General features: G+C 43.4%; 1 protein-coding gene across 4 annotated transcripts in view; it reads right to left on the bottom strand.

Moving 5' to 3' along the window:
- CPEB3 (cytoplasmic polyadenylation element binding protein 3) overlaps nucleotides 1-20,216 on the bottom strand; it is a 105,812-nt gene that overhangs the window by 13,058 nt on the left and 72,538 nt on the right. For all 4 annotated transcript variants that reach the window (XM_073555869.1, XM_073555870.1, XM_073555868.1 and 1 more), the window contains 2 exons: nucleotides 7,651-7,769; nucleotides 2,563-2,677 (listed from right to left, as the gene is read on the bottom strand). In XM_073555869.1, coding sequence (XP_073411970.1) covers nucleotides 2,563-2,677; nucleotides 7,651-7,769 — 234 coding nt within the window. The remainder of the gene's footprint in view (nucleotides 1-2,562; nucleotides 2,678-7,650; nucleotides 7,770-20,216) is intronic.

Here is a 20,216-nt window from a genome sequence, read left to right as displayed (position 1 = left end):
GGTGGAGGAGCGGCCAAAGTAGTAAAATAAAAGAATATCAAGAAGTAAGAAGTGGAGCGCCCCTTGTAACAGCAGGATGGATGTTACCGCTCCTAAAAAACACTCCTCTTTCCCGTAGGATTACAACTCCGGAGTATCTTTTCTTATAAAAATGCAGTGCGCCGCTCCTCAGTTGTTCCTCCGAGAAATGTATAACTACACTGGCAGGTGTGTGCCATCAGTTGGTGGAGGACGTCCCTTTACCGTCTGGTAGCACTGATTGGACAGCGTCAGTGTCCACCCCTGAAGGGACCACCCCTTTAACAAGGAGAATGGTAACACCCTGTTGTCAATGTATTCATCCATTTTCTGTAGTAATCAGAGAGGAACAGCACAACCATTTTTTATTTTTTTTTTAGAACAAAAGATGGTGTATCCACAGTAAATATGCACCGCCAAGTGCTCGCCTTAATCAGTGACCAATGCTAGGTATACATGGCACGGTCCGACCGTTAAAGGACCCCGGATCGTCTATCTATACACACACACACACACACACACACACACACACGTCGTTTACTGGCCCATCGTCAATGGAAGACAGAACAACTGTGAACACAATATAATAATGGCTCTGTGCCCACAGAATACTATTGTTCACAGCAGACGAGGTCTTGCTGATGGCAATGATTTTTAAAGGGAATCTGTCACCAGGTTTTTGCCTCTGAGAGCAGTGTAATGTAGAGACAGAGGCCCTGATTCCAGTGATATGTCATATACTGGGCTGCTTGCTGTACTTTTGCTAAAATCACTGTTTTATCAGTGGATTATCACTAGAGGACTACTAAATCAGCTGCCATGTAGTCCTCCATAATATTCATGAGCTCTGTATAACCCCGCCCACACCAATGATTGGCAGCTTTCATGGTGTATGCAAAAAGCAACCAATCAGTGGTGGGGGCGGGGTTATACAGGTCTCAAAATTCAGAGAACTGCTAGATTTGCAGCAGACAAAATGATTTTTATCAAAACTGCAACATGTGGACGCTGTCATACAGAAGCAGAGTTAAGGAAATATTCACGTTGCAATTTCTAGGTTCAATTACGACAAAATCATGACTATTAAAAAAAAAGTTCTGCGATTTTACAGAAAAATACAGTGCTTTGCTACGATTCTGTGCGAAAAAGAAAACATGACCGCTGCGTTTCGATGTACCCTAATAGTGACAGAAGGTGGGACAGGATAGGAACCAATTCTCATTTCCCCCCAAAATGTCCCATATTTGTCCCAAACACATCCATATCTGTTATGCATGTGTCCAAGAAAATGCCTTCAACGCTGACCTCTCGGTTGGTGCTGCTGATGGATCCGTCTAGGACTTTCCCCGGGATATTAAAGGGAATCTGTTACCCCATTTTTCGAGTATCAGCTGCCGGCACCGCCATCAGGGGCTTATCTACAGCATTCTGTAATAAGCCCCCGATGTAAACTGAAAGATAAGAAAAATGAGTTCTATTATACTCACCCAGGGTCGGTCCGGGTCCGATTTTGGTCCGACGGGTGTTGCGGTCCGGTCCGGCAACCTCCCATCTTCTAACGGTGATATCCTCCTCTTTATTGCCTGTCGTGGCTCCTGCGCAGGCGCACTGCTCTGCCCTGTTGAGGGCAGAGTAGAGTCCTGCAGTGCGCAAGCATCGGGAGAGGTCCGGCGCCTGCGCACTGCAAAGAGGACGTCACCGTTAGAAGATGGGAGGCGCCGGATCGCAACACCCATCGGACCAAGACCGGACACATTTCCGTTTTTTTGACGTCCGTCAAAATCCACCACTTTTAGAAAAAAACGGATCCGCCCCTTTTTTGGCAGATCCGTTTTTTCCCCCCATAGACTTACATTAGCGACGGATTTTGACTGACGGTCGTCCTTCTCACCCGTTTGACGGATCCATCAGAATTTTAGCGGCTTCGGGCGGAGGAGACGGACTCAAATGTTTTTTCAGAGCGACGGTCCACTATTTTGTATTGAGCATGCCCGGCAGATTCAGATATTCTCGCTCTCTCTCCTTTAAAATTCACCCTCTTGCCGGCTGCAGCGGATCCGTATACATATCGGATCCAGTGGCATCAGTTTGGCCCATGACGGAGACGGATCAGTTTTTTAACCGCCTGGCGGATTTTGACAGACCTTGAAAGTCGGAAATGTGAAACCGGCCTAATCTAACTCTTTTTTCCTCTTTCAGGTTACATCGGGGGCTTATCTACAGCATGCTGTAGATAAGTCCCTGATGGCGGGGCCGGCAGCTGATATTCGAAAAATGGGGTGACAGATTCCCTTTAACGGAAACAATGAACAGTCAGAAAACATTTAAGGATTCCCAATGTAAAGCTGTGGGGGATCTGGAGATCAAACTAGCAATGGTCCTGCCACTACAGCAACCAATGATCAGAGCATGACCAGGTATGATCGGTTCTTGGAAGTTCAGCAGTCACCACCTCAAGGACGTTTACCTGGTCAGTAAAAGGGCAACACAGAAATAACGACAGGACACATCAGTGAATGTTTTGAGATGCAAGGCTCTTCTTACCAGCTCGCAAAGGTCGTGGAACTCCTCCAACAAATATGGTTTTTCTTGGATCTAAAGGTTGAGAGCCGTCCATGACAAAGTCGCTGTCACTCAGATTCCAGGGTCTAATCTGGACCTGCATGGAACAAGAATGTCACAAGTTGTAATTAAAGACTCATTAGAAGCAGTCATCAGTGTTTAAATCGGGTATTTGTGTTTTAAAATGTTTTATAAAAAATATATTTGTTTTTCACAATCTTTATTAAAGAAAAAAAAAAACAACACAACTAAAAAAATTAATCTTGCAGTTTTCACCCTGGCTACAGGAGCTTGTTTTAGACTCATACTTTTTTTTTTTTTCCCCCAGGAAGAGTTTTTCAGCAGGCTCCTTATCAGCAGTGGCAGGACTATGACAGCTAACCCTTCTATACCCCGCTGATAGCACAGGATCTGCCAATCACAATAGGCCATGTCACAGCTGACCCTGCCCCCTTCCCTTCGCAATGACCTCTGCACATGCTCATTAGGATGGTTCAATAGAAAAGATAGGGTGTGAGTGTATTGCTGCTATTGTACATGTGGATTTCCTGAAAGAACAGGATGTAGACTTGGTGGCCAGTATGAAAATTGCAAGAGTTGCATTTTTTAATATGTAGTGCGAAAAAAAAAAGTAACAAAAGTACGTGCCCTCCTTGGAAAACACGACTGGAGACAAAGCTCAAGGTGACATGAAGGGAAGTCAGCCAACTAACAGAAGTACTGAAGGGTGTAAAGATCAAGAATAAGACCAAGCTGGACAAGTACAAAGACATGACGCCAGCTGAAGCCTTAGAGACTGTTAGACAAAGGCTCACAGCACTCGCTGCAAGACTAGGGAGATACACTAGAGAAGCTGAGGCCAAGAAGATAAATGCCCTGTTCTCCAAAGAACCATCCAAAGTGTACTCCCAACTACAGAACAGCACAAAAGGCAGCAACTCCACCAATAGCAGAGGCTGAAAAATACTGGGAGAAGGAAAAAACACACACACCAGTGCAATGCGGCTACAAGACCTGAGAATGAAACATAACCATCTAGAGCAAGAACCAGTCACCTTTACAGAAGCAGACATCAACATTGGGTCAAGAACATGACGAGTTGGACAGCACCTGGCCCAGACATGATCCACACCTACTGGCTAAAGAAATTAACAGCGGTGTATAAACGCATGGCAAAGCAGCTGAACTAACTGCTACAAGAAGGCCACCAACCAGCCTGGCTAACACAAGGAAGAACAGTGCTGATCATGAAGGATCCTCACAAAGGAACAGATCCATCCAACTACCACCCAATAACCTGCCTTACAACAACATGGAAACTCCTGTCAGGCATCATAGCCACCAAGCTACAGAACAATATGAACCAGTATATGAATCAAGCCCAGAAAGGCATTGGGTCCGACACCAGAGGCTCCAAGCAACAGCTCCTAGTAGATAGAGCAAGTCACTCAAGATCCAGACAGACCAATCTCAGCACAGCCTGGATTGACTACAGGAAAGCCTATGACTCAATGCCACACACATGGATCTGTGAATGCTTGGCTCTCTACAATGTCAACAGGAAATGGAGAACCTTCCGCAGAATCTCAATGGGGCTATGGAGAACAACATTGGAAGTCAACTCAAGAAATTAGCACAATTGACCATCAAATGCAGCATATACCAAGGTGATGCACTGTCCCCATTGCTGTTCTGCATAGGCTTGAACCCCCTCAGTCAGATAATTACAGAGTCTGGCTATGGATACAAGATCAAGAGTGGAAGCACCATCAGCCACCTCCTCTACATGGATGACATCAAGCTGTATGCAAAAAATGAACAAGACATCAATTTACTGATCCACCTGACAAGGATCTACAGTGATGACACTGGGATGTCCTTCAGACTGGAGAAGTTCGGCCGGTTGGTATTAAAGAGGGGCAAGGTAGTCAAGACAGATGGAGTGAAATTACCAGCAGGGCACATGGTACAAGTACCTCGGCATCCCACAGGGATACGGTAACCATGATGAGAAGGCAAGGAAAGCAGCAACATCCAAATACCATCAAAGGGTAAGACAGGTCCTGAAGAGCCAGCTCAGTGAGAAGAATAAAATCCACACCATTAATACATATGCCCTGCCAGTTATCAGATACCCTGCTGGCATTGTGTGCTGGCCAACAGAAGAGATGGAAGCTGCAGATGTGAAGACACGAAAGCTCCTCACAATGCATGGAGGTCTCCACCCTAAGTCTAGCACCCAAAGATTGTATACCAACAGAAACGAGGGTGGTCGAGGCTTGATAAGTATCCAAGCCACCATCACGGATGAAACAAGGAGTACCCAGAAATACATCAGAAAAATGTCACCAATAGATGAGATGCTGAGAGAAAGCCTAAGGCAGCAACAACAGATCTGGAAGGAAGAACCGGAACATGAAGAGCCATGGCAAGACAAGCCGCTGCATGGGATGTACCATCGACAGATAATGGAGGTGACTGACGTGGAGAAATCGTACTAATGGCTGGAGAAAGCTGGACTCCGAGACAGTACAGAGGCACTAATCATAGCAGCACAAGACCAAGCACTAAGTACCAGATCCATAGAAGCAGGAATCTACCACAAAAGACAAGACCCAAGGTGCAGACTATGCAAAGAAACCTCAGAAACAGTCCAACACATAGTGACAGGATGCAAAATGCAAGCAGGAACAGCGTATATGGAACGCCACAACCAAGTAGCGGGAATTGTAAACAGGAACATCTGCACAGCCTATGGGCTAAGCCCCCCCCCCCCCCAAGTCCTGGTGGGAGACCCCAGAGAAAGTAGTGGAGAATGAAAGGGATAAAATCCTGTGGGACTTCAAGATCCAGACGGATAAGCAGGTGTTGGCTAACCAACCAGACATTGTGATAGTAGACAAGGAGCAGAGGACAGCAATGATAATAGATGTGGCAGCGCCAAGTGACAGCAACATCAGGAAGAAGGAATATGAGAAGCTGGAGAAATACCAGGGTCTCAAAGGAGAACTGGAGAAGATGTGGAAGGTGAAGGCAACAGTGATTCCAGTGATGATAGGAGCTCTTGGAACACTGACCCCTAAGTTGGAGGAATGGCTAAAACAGATCCCAGGAGCAACATCTGAGCTCACTGTCCAGAAAAGGGCAATGCTGGGACCAACTAAGATCCCGCGCAGAACCCTCAAGCTCCCAGGCCTCTGGTAGAGAACCAGAGAATGAGGAAGGACAAAAAAAGACCACCCCCATTGGGGGGGTGAGAACAATTTTTTTTTTTTGTACAAAAAATCCTAGTTTAAATAATTCTTGGATTACGGCTTTCCTTTATGCCTTGCACAGATCACCATCCTTGACCTTCTGTAATGATTGAGAAAAGCAAGCAGCCATACATGTCTTGATATACGGGGTAGATCAACGCTAACAGAATTCTTGCAATGTCTTGTCATTCATAGAATGACGTATCCTTGACCGATCCATCTTCAGTGTTCATGTTCAGCATGGCTGACTGACTGGACCATGTCTCATTGGGTCTTAACTTGTTTTCAGTAAAGCCCTAAAACCAGGGCTGTGGAGTCGGTAAGCCAAACCTGCGACTCAGACTCCTCAATTTCCCTTACACCGACTCCGACTCCCACACATATTGCTTATATTTAAGTGAAAAATTTATTGTAGTACAATGTGAACCTCAGACATTTAATCATTTTTATGATCCAATAATCAAGATATTTAGATAAAACAGAATATATATTGGTGTACTACCCGGTTTTCATTCTTTTTGGTACAGATACGATATGGATAGACAGATATGGATAAATGGATATATAGATAGAGCAGATTTCTAATCTGCTTTTGCTATTGAAAACATTATCTATGAGCTCAAAAACCTTTCAGGTGATGCAGTTTTTTAAAAAGATGATCAGCTTTTGCAGCTGAAAAACGTATCCTCAAAAAACACAGGAAAAACGCTGTGCGTGAATGTAGCCTTAGATCAGGAATAGAACAGTCATTTATAGGACATTTCATAACTTTCCCAAACTCCTATAAAAAAATATTCAGCACATCCTGCATTGAATTACTGTACCCAATTTATTATATATTTTAGGAGTCGGAGTCGGTCCATTTTATACCGACTCCAACTCCACCAAAATGAGCACCGACTCCGACTCCACCTCCACAGCCCTGCCTAAAACCCCATAAATGAGCTGAATTTACAAACTGACTTAAAGGGGATTGGCCACTTTATTTTCATTCTGTCAAATGTGTTGGGTACGTGGTTTAGTGACACTCACTAATTACAGCATCTCCTCCAGAACTTGTTAGCACAGTTCTACTGTCTGCAAAATGGCCTCTAAAGGACTAGCATGGAACCAGACATGTCCGGCTCCAACTAAAGAACAGCCTTCTCATGTGTCCTGACATATTTTACAATGCGTGCAGCCATTGTATACTAGATCCACACAAAGTTTCACAGAACTCGGGCCATTTCAGCAGTCCATGGCCACCAGACTAGATCCCTGATAACCTTCAAGCCATGCATGCGTTGAGCCGCAAACCTAATGAGGTCACAGAGGTCTAGTAATCAAAAGAGGCGCAAGAGTTGCCCCTGGTAATAGGAGGGTCACAGGACTCTTGTCTAGGTGTAAACACTACCGATGTGCCGGCTGGACCTCAAAGTCAAATGGACCTTTTTGCTCAACTCTACTGAATACCCAACCAACGACCAACCCAATGGAGAACAAGAAAACACACTGACCTCTGCCACGTGAACAGAGCCCTATGGCCATGTCTGACGGATATGCCAGGGATTCTACTAATAACACAATTGGAATAAAGAGTAATCTATCAGATGTGATCACCGCCCCTACCCTCCAAACAAGGACTCTGCTCTTTGCCATCGTGTAATCAAGTGTTATCAGGTTGTAGGAGGACCTGTTCGCAACGGTTCAAAGCCCCTTCTAAAATTTATGGTTAAAGATTTTTTTTTTTTTGCCAAAAAGTTTCTGAACTTTTCACGAGCCCAATGGGGGTCAGAATAGACGTGTCCGCTCTATGAATGTGGGTGATGGTGCTTACGGGTTTGTCCTTGATGGTGGGGCTGGACACACACAGGTACAACTTGCAGTCTTCCTCCAAGCAGGCATCTATCAGAGCTTGCACAGAACTTTCCTCTTGAAAGAGCAGGAAGGCATAACCTTTAAAAAGAGCAAAAACAGCCAACGTCAGGGCCGGTCGTCATAACCACACGGCACTATTAATAGAACAATCCAATTTTCCAGCACATAAGCATCGCCGCTGCTGCTCTCTGAGGATCAAGTCCTTTAAACCTTGCGCAGGAAATACCTACTTTTTTCACACTATATATTGCATTAAAGCATTAAACATTTAATACAAAGACTCCTTTGATCTCTTCGTTTTTCCTCCAGGGAATACAGAACTGCGGCAGTATTTTGCAAAAGAAATAGACTTTGTAAAAGAAAGCGTGACAACGTAAAGAGCTTAGGAATTTTTAAAGGGAATCGGTCACCTTGAAAATGCTGTACAATCCCAAGGCTGCAATTATCCAAATAACTGCGCTAATTTATATGTAGTTTTATGGGAGAGGAGTCAGAACAACATGAATTTTATCAATGTAAATTTCTGCACATTTCGGGATTAGGAGTCCAGTGGGCGGTCCTACTCACGGATTGTCAGTCAGAGGGAGAGTTTGGACCGCCTACTGGACTCCTGAAGTCTAAAAGGAGCAGAGATTTGACTAAGTAAATAACTTACAAAGTATTGTAAATATTTTCCTACAAATATACATTTATCAATCTCCTGAACTCATTCAGCTCTGCCAGGTTAGGCACCAAGTGTGACAGGGTCTGTAAATGTTACGTTAATAAAACTAATGATGGTTGTGCCCTTTTTAGGTGGATCACAGGCTCTACAGGTTAAGGCGAGGGTCACACGACCGTACAGTCTCACGAGAGAATCGGCCCGATTATGTAAATGACGCTTTTATCATAATGTGCTCAAGATTTTCTCAAATGAGAAGATGGAGAGAAAAAGGTCCCCATCTTCTCCATTGTGTCAGTCCATGGAAATCGGACTGCACTCAGAAGTCATCCCAGTCTTGTATGGTCGAGTGTGAGCCAAAGGATCAAACTTAGACATGCAGAGATTTTTTTTCCCCCGGACCAGCTCTGTGTGAAGGAAAAAATTGGACATGTGCGTGACCCCATAACATTGGTCCGAGTGCGATCAATGTTCTGCTGGCCATCTTAATGAGCCACAAGACTGTGGAAAAGGAAACATTTCCCAACGGTTATATTCATTCCTTCTGAAAATTTCTCTCGCTTGTTTTCAATATTGAAGAAAAACACGGTAACATTTCATGGGATCCGAAATGAGACTTGGCATCTCCTTAACAGAAACGGACATGCTGCGGCTGGGTAAACCTGCGCGGGAGAATTTACGAAGCGTGAAATAGAAGCACAGTGGGTGTGGGATTTCTATAAATCCCATCCACTCTGCTTCTATCGCAGAACGCAGCGGTTTGGAAGCGGCACAGGTGCACCGAGTCCAAAACGCTACTGTTCCTGATCGTGGGCACATATCCTATGAGGAACTAGAGGGTGCGGCTGGCCAAATGTGGTGGCCCGTGGATGCACGATTAATATACATCCGGGACAAGGGTCACCATACGCCCAGCAGTACCATATGGTCTGATCCTAAGGGATATAGGGACAGACACAGGTGGTCTCTAAGGTAGCCCTTATTACACGTCCAGGTGAATTCTCATGTGCAGGACTGTGCCAGAAGAGAACGGGAAAAATTGTGAAGTTTTTCCCATAAAAGCAGTTCTAAAAAACTTTTGCTCTTAAACTAAAAATTGCAATGCCAGGCTGTTTCTGCACCAATGCTAGTACACAAGACTTTTGGCAGCTGCAACCCACTCCTGTGGTGGCCAATGGCCACATGACTTTGGCTACCAAAGAAAGGTGTCAGAACACCCAGCGCATCACAGATTACATTGTGAATGGGGCTGTGCAGCTGTAGACCGGTCGGAGCGATCATGGTGACCATTGTCCATCACCCAAAAGATCTAACGGCCATGGAGCCTATGGACTTGTGTTTTCTCTTACATCATGAAGTCGGCAGGGCGTATGTGTGTCACTTAACTGAAGAGATGGCATCAGGATGGACTAAAAGAAGAGGGCAACGCGGCAGAGGTAGTCGGGTGCTCTGGGCAATGTATGACTTTGGGACTTGAATTTCAAGTAGATGTTACTACTTTGACACGTACCACCTACCTAAACATTATACAGCACAAGTACCTTTTAGGTCAGCAGAACTGACTCTTTCAACAGGATTACATCCCTACCACACTGCAAAAAAAAAAAATAGATCAGGAATGGTTTGAGGACTTAGACTCAAAATTCCTCAGATCTCAATCTAAATCTATCATCTGTAAGATGAGCTGGAAGAACACATCCAATCCATGGAGGCCACACCTTCCAGGACTAAGGGTTCATTCACACGTTCGTAATTTTTCTTCTACGCTAAAAAAAAAAAAAAAAGATTGAGTCTAATTAGAGTTTTTGATCAGAGATTCGTTAGCAGTTTTTAAAATAAAAAAAAAAAAAATATATATATATATATATATATATATATATATATATATATATATATATATATATATACACACACACACACACACACACACACACACACACACACACACTCACTGGCCACTTTATTAGGTACACCATGCTAGTAACGGGTTGGACCCCCTTTTGCCTTCAGAACTGCCTCAATTCTTCGTGGCAGAGATTCAACAAGGTGCTGGAAGCATTCCTCAGAGATTTTGGACCATATTGACATGATGGCATCACACAGTTGGCGCAGATTTGTCGGCTGCACATCCCTGATGCGAATCTCCCGTTCCACCACATCCCAAAGATGCTCTATTGGATTGAGATCTGGTGACTGAGGAGGCCATTTGAGTACAGTGAACTCATTGTCATGTTCAAGAAACCAATCTGAGATGATTCGAGCTTTATGACATGGCGCATTATCCTGCTGAAAGTAGCCATCAGATGCCTGTTCTTAGCTGAGAGGAGTGGTACCCAGTGTGGTCTTCTGCTGCTGTAGCCCATCTGCCTCAAAGTTCGACGCACTGTGCGTTCAGAGATGCTCTTCTGCCTACCTTGGTTGTAACGGGTGGCAATTTGAGTCACTGTTGCCTTTCTATCAGCTCGAACCAGTATGCCCATTCTCCTCTGACCTCTGGCATCAACAAGGCATTTCCGGCCACAGAACTGCCGCTCACTGGATTTTTTTTCTTTTTCGGACCATTCTCTGTAAACCCTAGAGATGGTTGTGCGTGAAAATCCCAGTAGATCAGCAGTTTCTGAAATACTCAGACCAGCCCTTCTGGCACCAACAATCATGCCACGTTCAAAGGCACTCAAATCACCTTTCTTCCCCATACTGATGCTCGGTTTGAACTGCAGGAGATTGTCTTGACCATGTCTACATGCCTAAATGCACTGAGTTGCCGCCATGTGATTGGCTGATTAGAAATTAAGTCTTAACACACAGTTGGACAGGTGTACCTAATAAAGTGGCCAGTGAGTGTGTATATATATATATATATATATATATATAAATAAATAAATAACGTTTTTCAGGCTTCTCTTATTAAATACAAAAAAGAAAACTAGGACCCGAACACCTTTAATGCACCGCTGCACAAATACACTATGTGGCCAAAATACCAACATAAACACGACTTTTCTTTTTTGCGTATGCCACATAGGAGGGGAGGGAATGTGGCTCCCTCCACCTTTACCATGCCTTGTTTCCTTTTCACTCCCCATTCACATGAGTCTGGTCTGGCACATCGAGCGGTAGGACATATAATGGCTAGGGACCATCCATATTAAAAGGTCACCTTGGCGTGGTAGGAAGGTTTTTGTGCTCCTTGATCAAAAAAACATTAAAAGTATTTTACGTTTTTAACTTCTACAGCAATACTGGAGTTCACGTATTCATTAATCACGGAGTGCTGTACATCTCCTATTAAACGGTCTGTGAACAAAACCGCACAAGGATGACATCCGAGTACTGTCTGATTTTTTGATTGATCTATAAACTTGCATTGGCGAGTTTGATTTGACATGCTTCTGTCCGATGAAAGAAAAAGGAAAAAAAAAAAAAAATAAAAAAATAATATGGAGATGTGATTTACCCCATACACCTGTATGAGCATTATCTGAGAAAAATACAGCTGGCACGTGTATGAGAAAAACTGCTGTCTGAATGAGTCCATAAAGGATTATTTCTTGAAGGATCAGATACGGTATATTTTTGAAGCAGGACCTGAAAACTGAAGTAGGAGCCACAAATATTAGGTAGGTGGCCTTTGGGTATATTTCAATGGAGGAAAAGAGCAGAAACCTTCTGCGTTATATAGTATGCAGACGAGATCTTTGGGAAATCTCATACATGCTCAGCGAAACAGACCAGCACTATTGAATTCTGTAGCAGTATTGAAGGGGTTTTCCAGTTTTGGAAAATCCTTCTCCGACAATTTTTTTTTTTTTTTTTAAGTAATTGAACTCATCCTCCCAGGGTCCAGCACCATGTCTCTGCCACTGTTCCTTGTGTCCGGTACTGTCTGCACTGCTGACTCCATGTCGACAGTGCTGCAGCCAATTACTAAGCTCAGTGGCTGCACAAGCCACTCAGAGCTGCTCATCTCACCGATTGGCTGCAGTGCTGTCGACCTGATGTCAGCGCTGCAGACAATAAGGCTATGTGCACACGCTGCGGATTCTGCTGCGTTTCCGCAGCGGTTTTGGCCCTGCGGAAACGCAGCAGTTCCGCTGACATGGTACAGTACAATGAAACCCTATGGGGTTTCAAAACCGCTGTGCTCATGCTGCGGTTTTTTCCACGCGGTTTTGCGGCGGTTTACCAACCGCAGCATGTCAATTGTTTGTGCGGTTTCACACCTTTAACATAGTAGATTCCGCGCGGAAAAACCCGCAGCGGAATCGGCAATGTGTGCACATAGCCTAACAGTCAGACACTTCGCTCCAGACACAAGGAGGGTATTTTGAAAACATAAAACAGTGCTTTATGCAAAAGGTAGCCATGGAACAGGCGTTTCCAAAATGGGAAAACCCCTTTAAGTGCAAAACCTGTAGTTGCTATAGAATTAGTTTGATTATCCTCTTCGAATTAGTTTGATTTTCTTCTTTGCTGGAGAGGGCATATAACAAACCAAAAAAAAAAAAAAAAAAAAGACACTAAAACTAAAATAAAAAAAGAAAATCTAACCATAGAACAAAAAGTCTTGTGCTTGGTTTTGGACACATCCATTTCTCTACACAGGAAGAATTTAACACATGTGGATCTGGCGTTATCCGGAGTCACCTTGAACACAAAGATATCAGAATGCCAAGTGTCACAGATGATGAGGCGCGCTCTCATTTACCGTCTAAAGGCTTGCGGGCTTAATGAGTCAAATGAATGACATTAAAATGCCATTTATAGACGCATTTAGGACGGAATTGTTCTCGTTGTGCAAGAATTACGCAGAAGGGACGTGAAAATGACAATCACATCTCAAGAACACAGAGAAAGGGTCATTTGGTTCAATTCATTACAGACACTTTGTCTTCTGGTGCTCCCTGACTTTGTGTCAAATTCTTCAAAACAGTGCACACCATTGATAAATTTGGCACAAAATTTTTTTAAAAAAAAACCTTTTTTTTTTTCTTCTTTAGACAGTTTTTCCAGCATTGAAAGTTAAGTGCACCAAACTTAAAAAGTGGGGCAAAACATAGGCCACTGAAAAAGGAGGAAAAGAGGAGAAACAGCAATGATGAATTGGTCGATTGTATACAAGAGTAGATTACAAAAAAAAAAAAAAAATTGTTAAAAGGGTTGTCCAGGCATTTTTCTTATTCTCTGTGTGTATCTAGGCTGGCAATTTCTCCCTGTCCGCAATGATCATTGTTGCTTAGATACCACACTTTGGCATGTGACTAGCTCTCTCCTGATTCTGGGGGAGCTGCTCACATCCAGTCTAGAGTTTCCCTGTCTGGCAGAGACTGGATTCAAAGTCACAACAAGACACCACATCCCTGCCAGTCCCTCCCCTGCCTCCTGCTTCTTATTCTGCTTTTGGCACTTGCACAGTCAGCCTCTTCAGTGTCCTGATACTAGGAGATCATTTCCGGCTCAGAGTCTTGTGGACAGATGAGACCAAGATAGAGCTTTTTGGTAAAGCACATCATTCTACTTTTACAGAAAAATTTTAAAGGAAAATGGAATGACGACTACAAAGAAAAGAACACAGTGCCTACAGTCAAATATGGTGGAGGTACAAAGATGTTTTGGATTGTTTAGCTGCCTGTGGCACTGGGTGCCTTGACTATGTACAAAGCATGATGAAATCTAAAGATTGCCAACAAATTTTGGATTGCAATGTTAATGCCCAGTGTCAGAAAGTTGGGTTTGTGTCCTAGATCATGGGTCTTTCAGCAGAACAATGACCCCAAACATACTTCAAGAAGCACCCAGAAATGGATGTAAACAAAGTGCAGGAGAGTTCTGAAACGGACAGCAATGAGTCCGGATCTAAATCCCATTGAACACCTGTGGAGAGATTAAAGTTTCTGTTGGGAGAAGACGCCTTCAAATGAGAGACTGGGAGCATTTTTTCAAAAGAGTGGTCCAAAAATTCCAGTTCAGAGGTGTAACAAGCTTGTTGATGGTTATAGGACGTGATCGATTGCAGTTATTTGCAAAGGGAGTATTTTTCGCTTTATAAGACGCGGATTATAAAAGATGCACCCCAAATTTTGAGGAGAAAAATAGGAAAAAAAAACTTTAATAAAATGGTGGTGCTTCTTATAATCCAGGTATCTTATTGCTTACCGGGGGTGGTGGGAAGTGGGGTCCCAGGGTTGCTGCTGGAAGAGGCAGGAGTGGAACGTTGCTGCTAGGATGAGGGGGCGTTTTGATGTGGGTGCCCGATGCTGCCGCTGTGCTATGTCCCCAGTGTTGCAGTCACCACGCTCTGTACCTAGTGCTGCCACCCGCTCTGTCCCCCGCTGCTGCCACCGCGCTCTTTACCTGGTGCTGCCGCCCGCTCTGTCCCCCGATGCGTGCCGCTGCGCTCTCTCCCGTGCTACGTGGGGGGCTCTGCCGTTCCACCCATGCTTGCAATGCCTTGTGCGGTGGATTTCTTCTGGGAAAATGGCCACCGCACAAGTGCAGATGGAGATCTTGGCACTGAAATCTCGGGAGATGATATTTCAGCTCTGAAATCTCAGTGTACGACTGATTGTTGTCCTATGGACAGACTGTCCCACCTCAGCTGTAGATCTCTGCAGTTCATCCAGAGTGATCATGGGCCTCTTGGCTGCATCTCTGATCAGTCTTCTCCTTGCTTGAGATGAAAGTTTAGAGGGACGGCCAGATCTTGGTAGATTTGCAGTGGTATGATACTCCTTCCATTTCAATATGATCGCTTGCACAGTGCTCCTCGGGATGTTTCAATTTTGTATCCAAATCCGGCTTTAAACTCCTCAACAGTATCACGGACCTGCCTGTTGTGTTCCTTGGTCTTCATGATGCTCTCTGTGCTTCAAGCAGAACCCTGAGACTATCACAGAGCAGGTGCATTTATACGGAGACTTGATTACACACAGGTGGATTATATTTATCATCATTAGTCATTTAGGACAACACTGGATCATTCAGAGATCCACAATGAACTTCTGGAGTGAGTTTGCTGCAATGAAAGTAAAGGGGCCGAATAATATTGCACGCTCCACTTTTTAGTATTTTAATTCCCACAAAAATTTAAAATAACCAATAAATTTGTGTTCAACTTGTTGTTTATTCTTCACCAAAAAGTTACATTTGGTATCTTTATGTTTGAAGCATGATATGTGGGAAAAGGTTGAAAAGTTCCAAGGGGCCGAATACTTTTGCAAGGCACTGTATGTCCAGTTAGGTCCATATATATTTGGACAGAGACAACATTTTTCTCATTTTGGTTCTAGACATTACCACAATGAATTTTTTTTTTTATTTGTTTATTAACCAAGAAAGAGAAACCACATGTACATTTATGCATACACCATAATACTACACATGCATTTTACCAAAATAATTGTAAGTGAATAGCAAGTCACACATTAAATTGTTTATACATTTTAGTTTCACAGGTCTATGAGTTATTGCCCAGATAATGAATTATTAAACAGATGAACAGAAGCATTGTCAAGCTCTATATCTTGAAAGTACATATCACAAAAGCACTACCAATCTAATTAAACTACAACCTAACACGCTGCCTAGTACATTAAAAAAAAAATAATAAAAAAAAAAAAAATTATGTGATGCCATAAATATATCTCGATAGATTCCAACTATAACAGACACGGTGGTACCGAGCCTCCACTTCCCGATATAGTGAGATGAGAGGAATCCCATCTATCCCAGATTTTATCAAATTTGCCCATACAGCCCCTGTTTTGATAAAGTGTTCGCTCATATGGGATGACAGTTCACAAGGTCAATCCAGGCTCTGAGAGAGGGGTCTGACCCTCCCATCCAACGTAACGCCAGCACCTTCCTAGCCAAGAAAAGTGTTTCACATAGAAAAATCCTAACATAGTGTCCCCATTCTCCTCATCTAGCACCCCGAACAAACAAACTGATGGACTCAGAGGAACAGGAATTTGCACTAAGCATGTTAGCAATGATGTTACTTCAGACCAGTATGAAAGGACAATGGGGCATCCCCACACCATACGTATAAAGTTTGCTTCCATTGTATGACACCTCAAACATTCCGAGGATTGGAGACGTCCCTTCCTGAAAAGTCGATGGAGTTAGATATGACTGATGTAAGATATATAATTGAGTCATTCTATTATTAATAGATGGAGATACATTAGTTGGAAATTCAAGAATCTCCTCCCAATCTTCAACCACAATTAATTTTAAACAAAACAATTCAGATACAGTTGAAGTTCAGACTTTCAGCTTTCATTTGAGGGTATCCTGTTGTGAACTCATTTTCTGGTTTACCTCTGGCTTCTGGTGAGGGTGGTGGAGCTGGCTGTGTTGACAGAGGAGTCGTTAGTTCTTCATCCGGGCTCCCTCTGGTGGTGACAGCAGGTAATGAAGCTGATCTAAATGGCAGAGACCTGCCACCTGAGGAGGACTGTGATTGGACATCAGGAGTCTCTGACTGGATTTAAGACAGCCGACTCCCTAATTTTGTGCTGGTGATTTGTTCCTGCCCTGAGGTTCTGGTTTCCAGTTCTGTTCCTGCCTTCTCAAGCTAAGTGTGCTCTGATATTTTTTCACATGAGATTTGGTCTGGTTTACTCAGTTTTTGTGGTCAGCCAACACCTGCTGGGGCTGTGCTGAATTTCCATTCTTATGTCTCTGTTTATGCCAGTTTGCTTTTTGTCCCTGATCAGATTGGTCTCTTTCTGCTCTGTCTTCAGAATATACCAGAGTGCTGATATAGGGAATTGAAGTCTAGCGACTTCAGGGTTTTTGTTATCAGAAAGTGTTGGACATTTTTTGGCAGGGTTTTGTGCGTGATTGCAGACAGCATCTTTCCTTACCTGTCCTTTCTAGTTAGTGTGAGCCCCATCGTTTGCTCAGCCTATTTTTCTATCTGTGTTTGTGTTTTCATCTTGTCTCTCAGACATTACATGTTTGGGGGCTGTCTATTGCTTTGGGGTCTGCTCTGGGGCAGTTTAGATCTCCCCCTTTTCTTGCTTTAGGCTTATTTAGTTCTCCGGCTGTGACGAGGCGTCTAGGATCGTAGGTACGCTCCACGGCTACTGCTAGTTGTGTGGATAGGATCAGGGGTCTGCAATCCGCGTAGTTACCAACCTCTCTGGTTTTCTGGGGCTTAGCTTGTTTTTGTTTTTCCTCCTCGGTGACTCATTCATAACAGTATCCACATTAAAAACAGGGTGGCACATGTTAAGGAGCTGAAACTCCTAAACCCTCCATCCAATTTTAAAGGGACCAAAAGTAATTGGACAATTGACTCCAAGGCTAATTTCATGGACAGGTGTGGGCAATCCCTTCGTAATGTTATTCTCAATTAAGCAGATAAATGGCCTGGAGTTGATTTGAGGTGTGGTGCTTGCATTTGGAAGGTTTTGCTGTGAAGGAAACATGTGGCCAAAGGAGCTATCCATGCAGGTGAAACAAGCCGTCCTTAAGCTGCAAAAACAGAAAAAAACCCATCCGAGAAATTGCTACAATATTAGGAATGGTAAAATCTACAGTTTGTTACATCCTGAGAAAGAAAGCACTGGTGAACTCAATGCAAAAAGACCTGGGCGCCCACGGAAGACAACAGTGGTGGATGATCACAGAATAATCTCCATGGTGAAGAGAAACCCCTTCACAACAGCCAACCAAGTAAACACCACTCTCCAGGAGGTAGGCGTATCAATATCCAAATCTACCATAAAGAGAAGACTGCATGAAAGTAAATACAGAGGGTTCATAGCACGGTGCAAGTCACTCATAAGCATCAAGAATCAAAAGGCTAGACTGGACTTTGCTAAAAATCATCTAAAAAAGCCAGCACAGTTCTGGAAGAACATTCTTTGGACAGATGAAACCAAGATCAACCTCAACCAGAATGATGGAAAGAGAAAAGTATGGCGAAGGCGTGGTACAGCTCATGATCCAAAGCATACCACATCATCTGTAAAACACGGCGGAGGCAGTGTGATGGCTTGGGCATGCATGGCTGCCAGTGGCACTGGGTCACTAGTGATTATTGATGATGTGACACAGGACAGAAGCAGCCGAATGAATTCTGAGGTATTCAGAGCCATACTGTGTGCTCAGATCCAGCCAAACTGATTGGTCGTCTTTTCATACTACAGATGGACAATGACTCAAAACATAAAGCCAAAGCAACTCAGGAGTTTATTAAAGCAAAGAAGTGGAATATTCTTGAATGGCCAAGTCAGTCACCTGATCTCAACCCAATTGATCAACATCAGACAGAAAGGCCCACAAACAAACAGCAACTGAAAACCACCGCAGTGAAGGCCTGGCAGAGCATCAAAAAGGAGGAAGCACAGCGTCTGGTGATGTCCATGAGATCAAGACTTCAGGCAGTCATTGCCAACAAAGGGTTTTCAACCAAGTTCTAGAAATGAACATTTTATTTACAATTATTTAATCTGTCCAATTACTTCTTGTTCCTTTAAAAACAGGTTGGCACATGTTAAGGAGCTGAAACTCCTAAACCCTTCATCCAATTTTAATGTGGATACCCTCAAATGAAAGCTGAAAGTCTGAACTTCAACTGTATCTGAATTGTTTTGTTTAAAATTCATTGTGGTAATGTCTAGAATCAAAATTAGAAAAATGTTGTCACTATCCAAATATATATGGACCTAACTGTATAGTGAGTTGTATATTATACATTTATATAGCACCATTTATGCCATGGCGCTTTACATGTGAAAAGGGGAAATATAGACAAGTACAATAAACATGTGCAAGACAAGGGACACAAGTACAGAAGGAGAGAGGACCCTGCCCGCGAGGGCTCACAGTCTATAGGGATGGGATGTATATAGAACTCTCTTTACATATACAGTACATATGCGTTTGTATTGACATACCGTATGTATATACAAATGGAATAAGAACAAAGTCCTATGACAAAACACAGGACCAAAAAAAAAAAAAAAAAAAAGCATATTATTGTGGAAGGAATATGGCACAGACACTGGAAACACAGACTTTCTATCTTGCACTTCAGGTGAAAGCAGAGAAGGGTAACTTGACATTTGAGAAATGTGCAGCTAAAGAGCTGCTTCAGCGAGGAAAAAAAACAAGTCGGTGGCCTCATGCTCTAAAAGAATTGTCATCACCATATACTTTCTAATTGAAATGTTTACGAGTAAAAAAAAAAAAAGACAATTTATTAAGAACGCCAGACAGAAGGCGAATCCGAGAAAACGTTAACCAGAGGCGGACACCATCAAGGGTTATATTTAATGACGCGGTTGGACAGGTTTATGGACAGAATGTGCAGGTATAGGGTTCACCTTGTTAATATCACCATCAGAGGCGGCCATTTATGAGCTGGATCAACAGTAAGGCTATGTGCCCACGTAGCGTTTTAAACCGGACACTCAAAACCGGACTCCTTCCCAGAAAACGCGCGTTTCTTTCCGCTCGATTTTACCACGATTATGTTCGCCATTTTGCCACGATTTTCGAGTGCGAAATTCAAGTACTTTCCAAGCGATTTGAAGCATCGCTTGGAAAGTGATTGACAGGTTGGACACACTCGTCAAACATAGTGTTTGACAAGTGTGACCAGCTTTTTACTATTGAGGCATCAATAGTAAAAGATAGATTGTTAAAAATTAAAAAAAAAAAAAATTAAAAAAAAATTGGGGTATATTTACCTTCAGACGTCCCGCGCAGTCTCAGCAACGCTCCCGTTACCAGCGATGCCTTGCGAGACCAGTGATGACGTTGGTCTTGCGTTGCTATAGCGATATCACGAGACCGCTAGAGTAACGCGAGACTACGTTATCACAGGACCTTGCCGCAAGGCATTACTG

The sequence above is a fragment of the Dendrobates tinctorius genome, unplaced genomic scaffold (assembly GCF_039654945.1).
Source record: "Dendrobates tinctorius isolate UK_male_01 unplaced genomic scaffold, ASM3965494v1 ptg000230l, whole genome shotgun sequence".
In the NCBI taxonomy this organism is placed as follows: domain Eukaryota; kingdom Metazoa; phylum Chordata; class Amphibia; order Anura; family Dendrobatidae; genus Dendrobates; species Dendrobates tinctorius.
The sequence above is the reverse complement of the archived record's forward strand: the minus strand, read 5'-3'. Positions and strand labels throughout refer to the sequence as shown.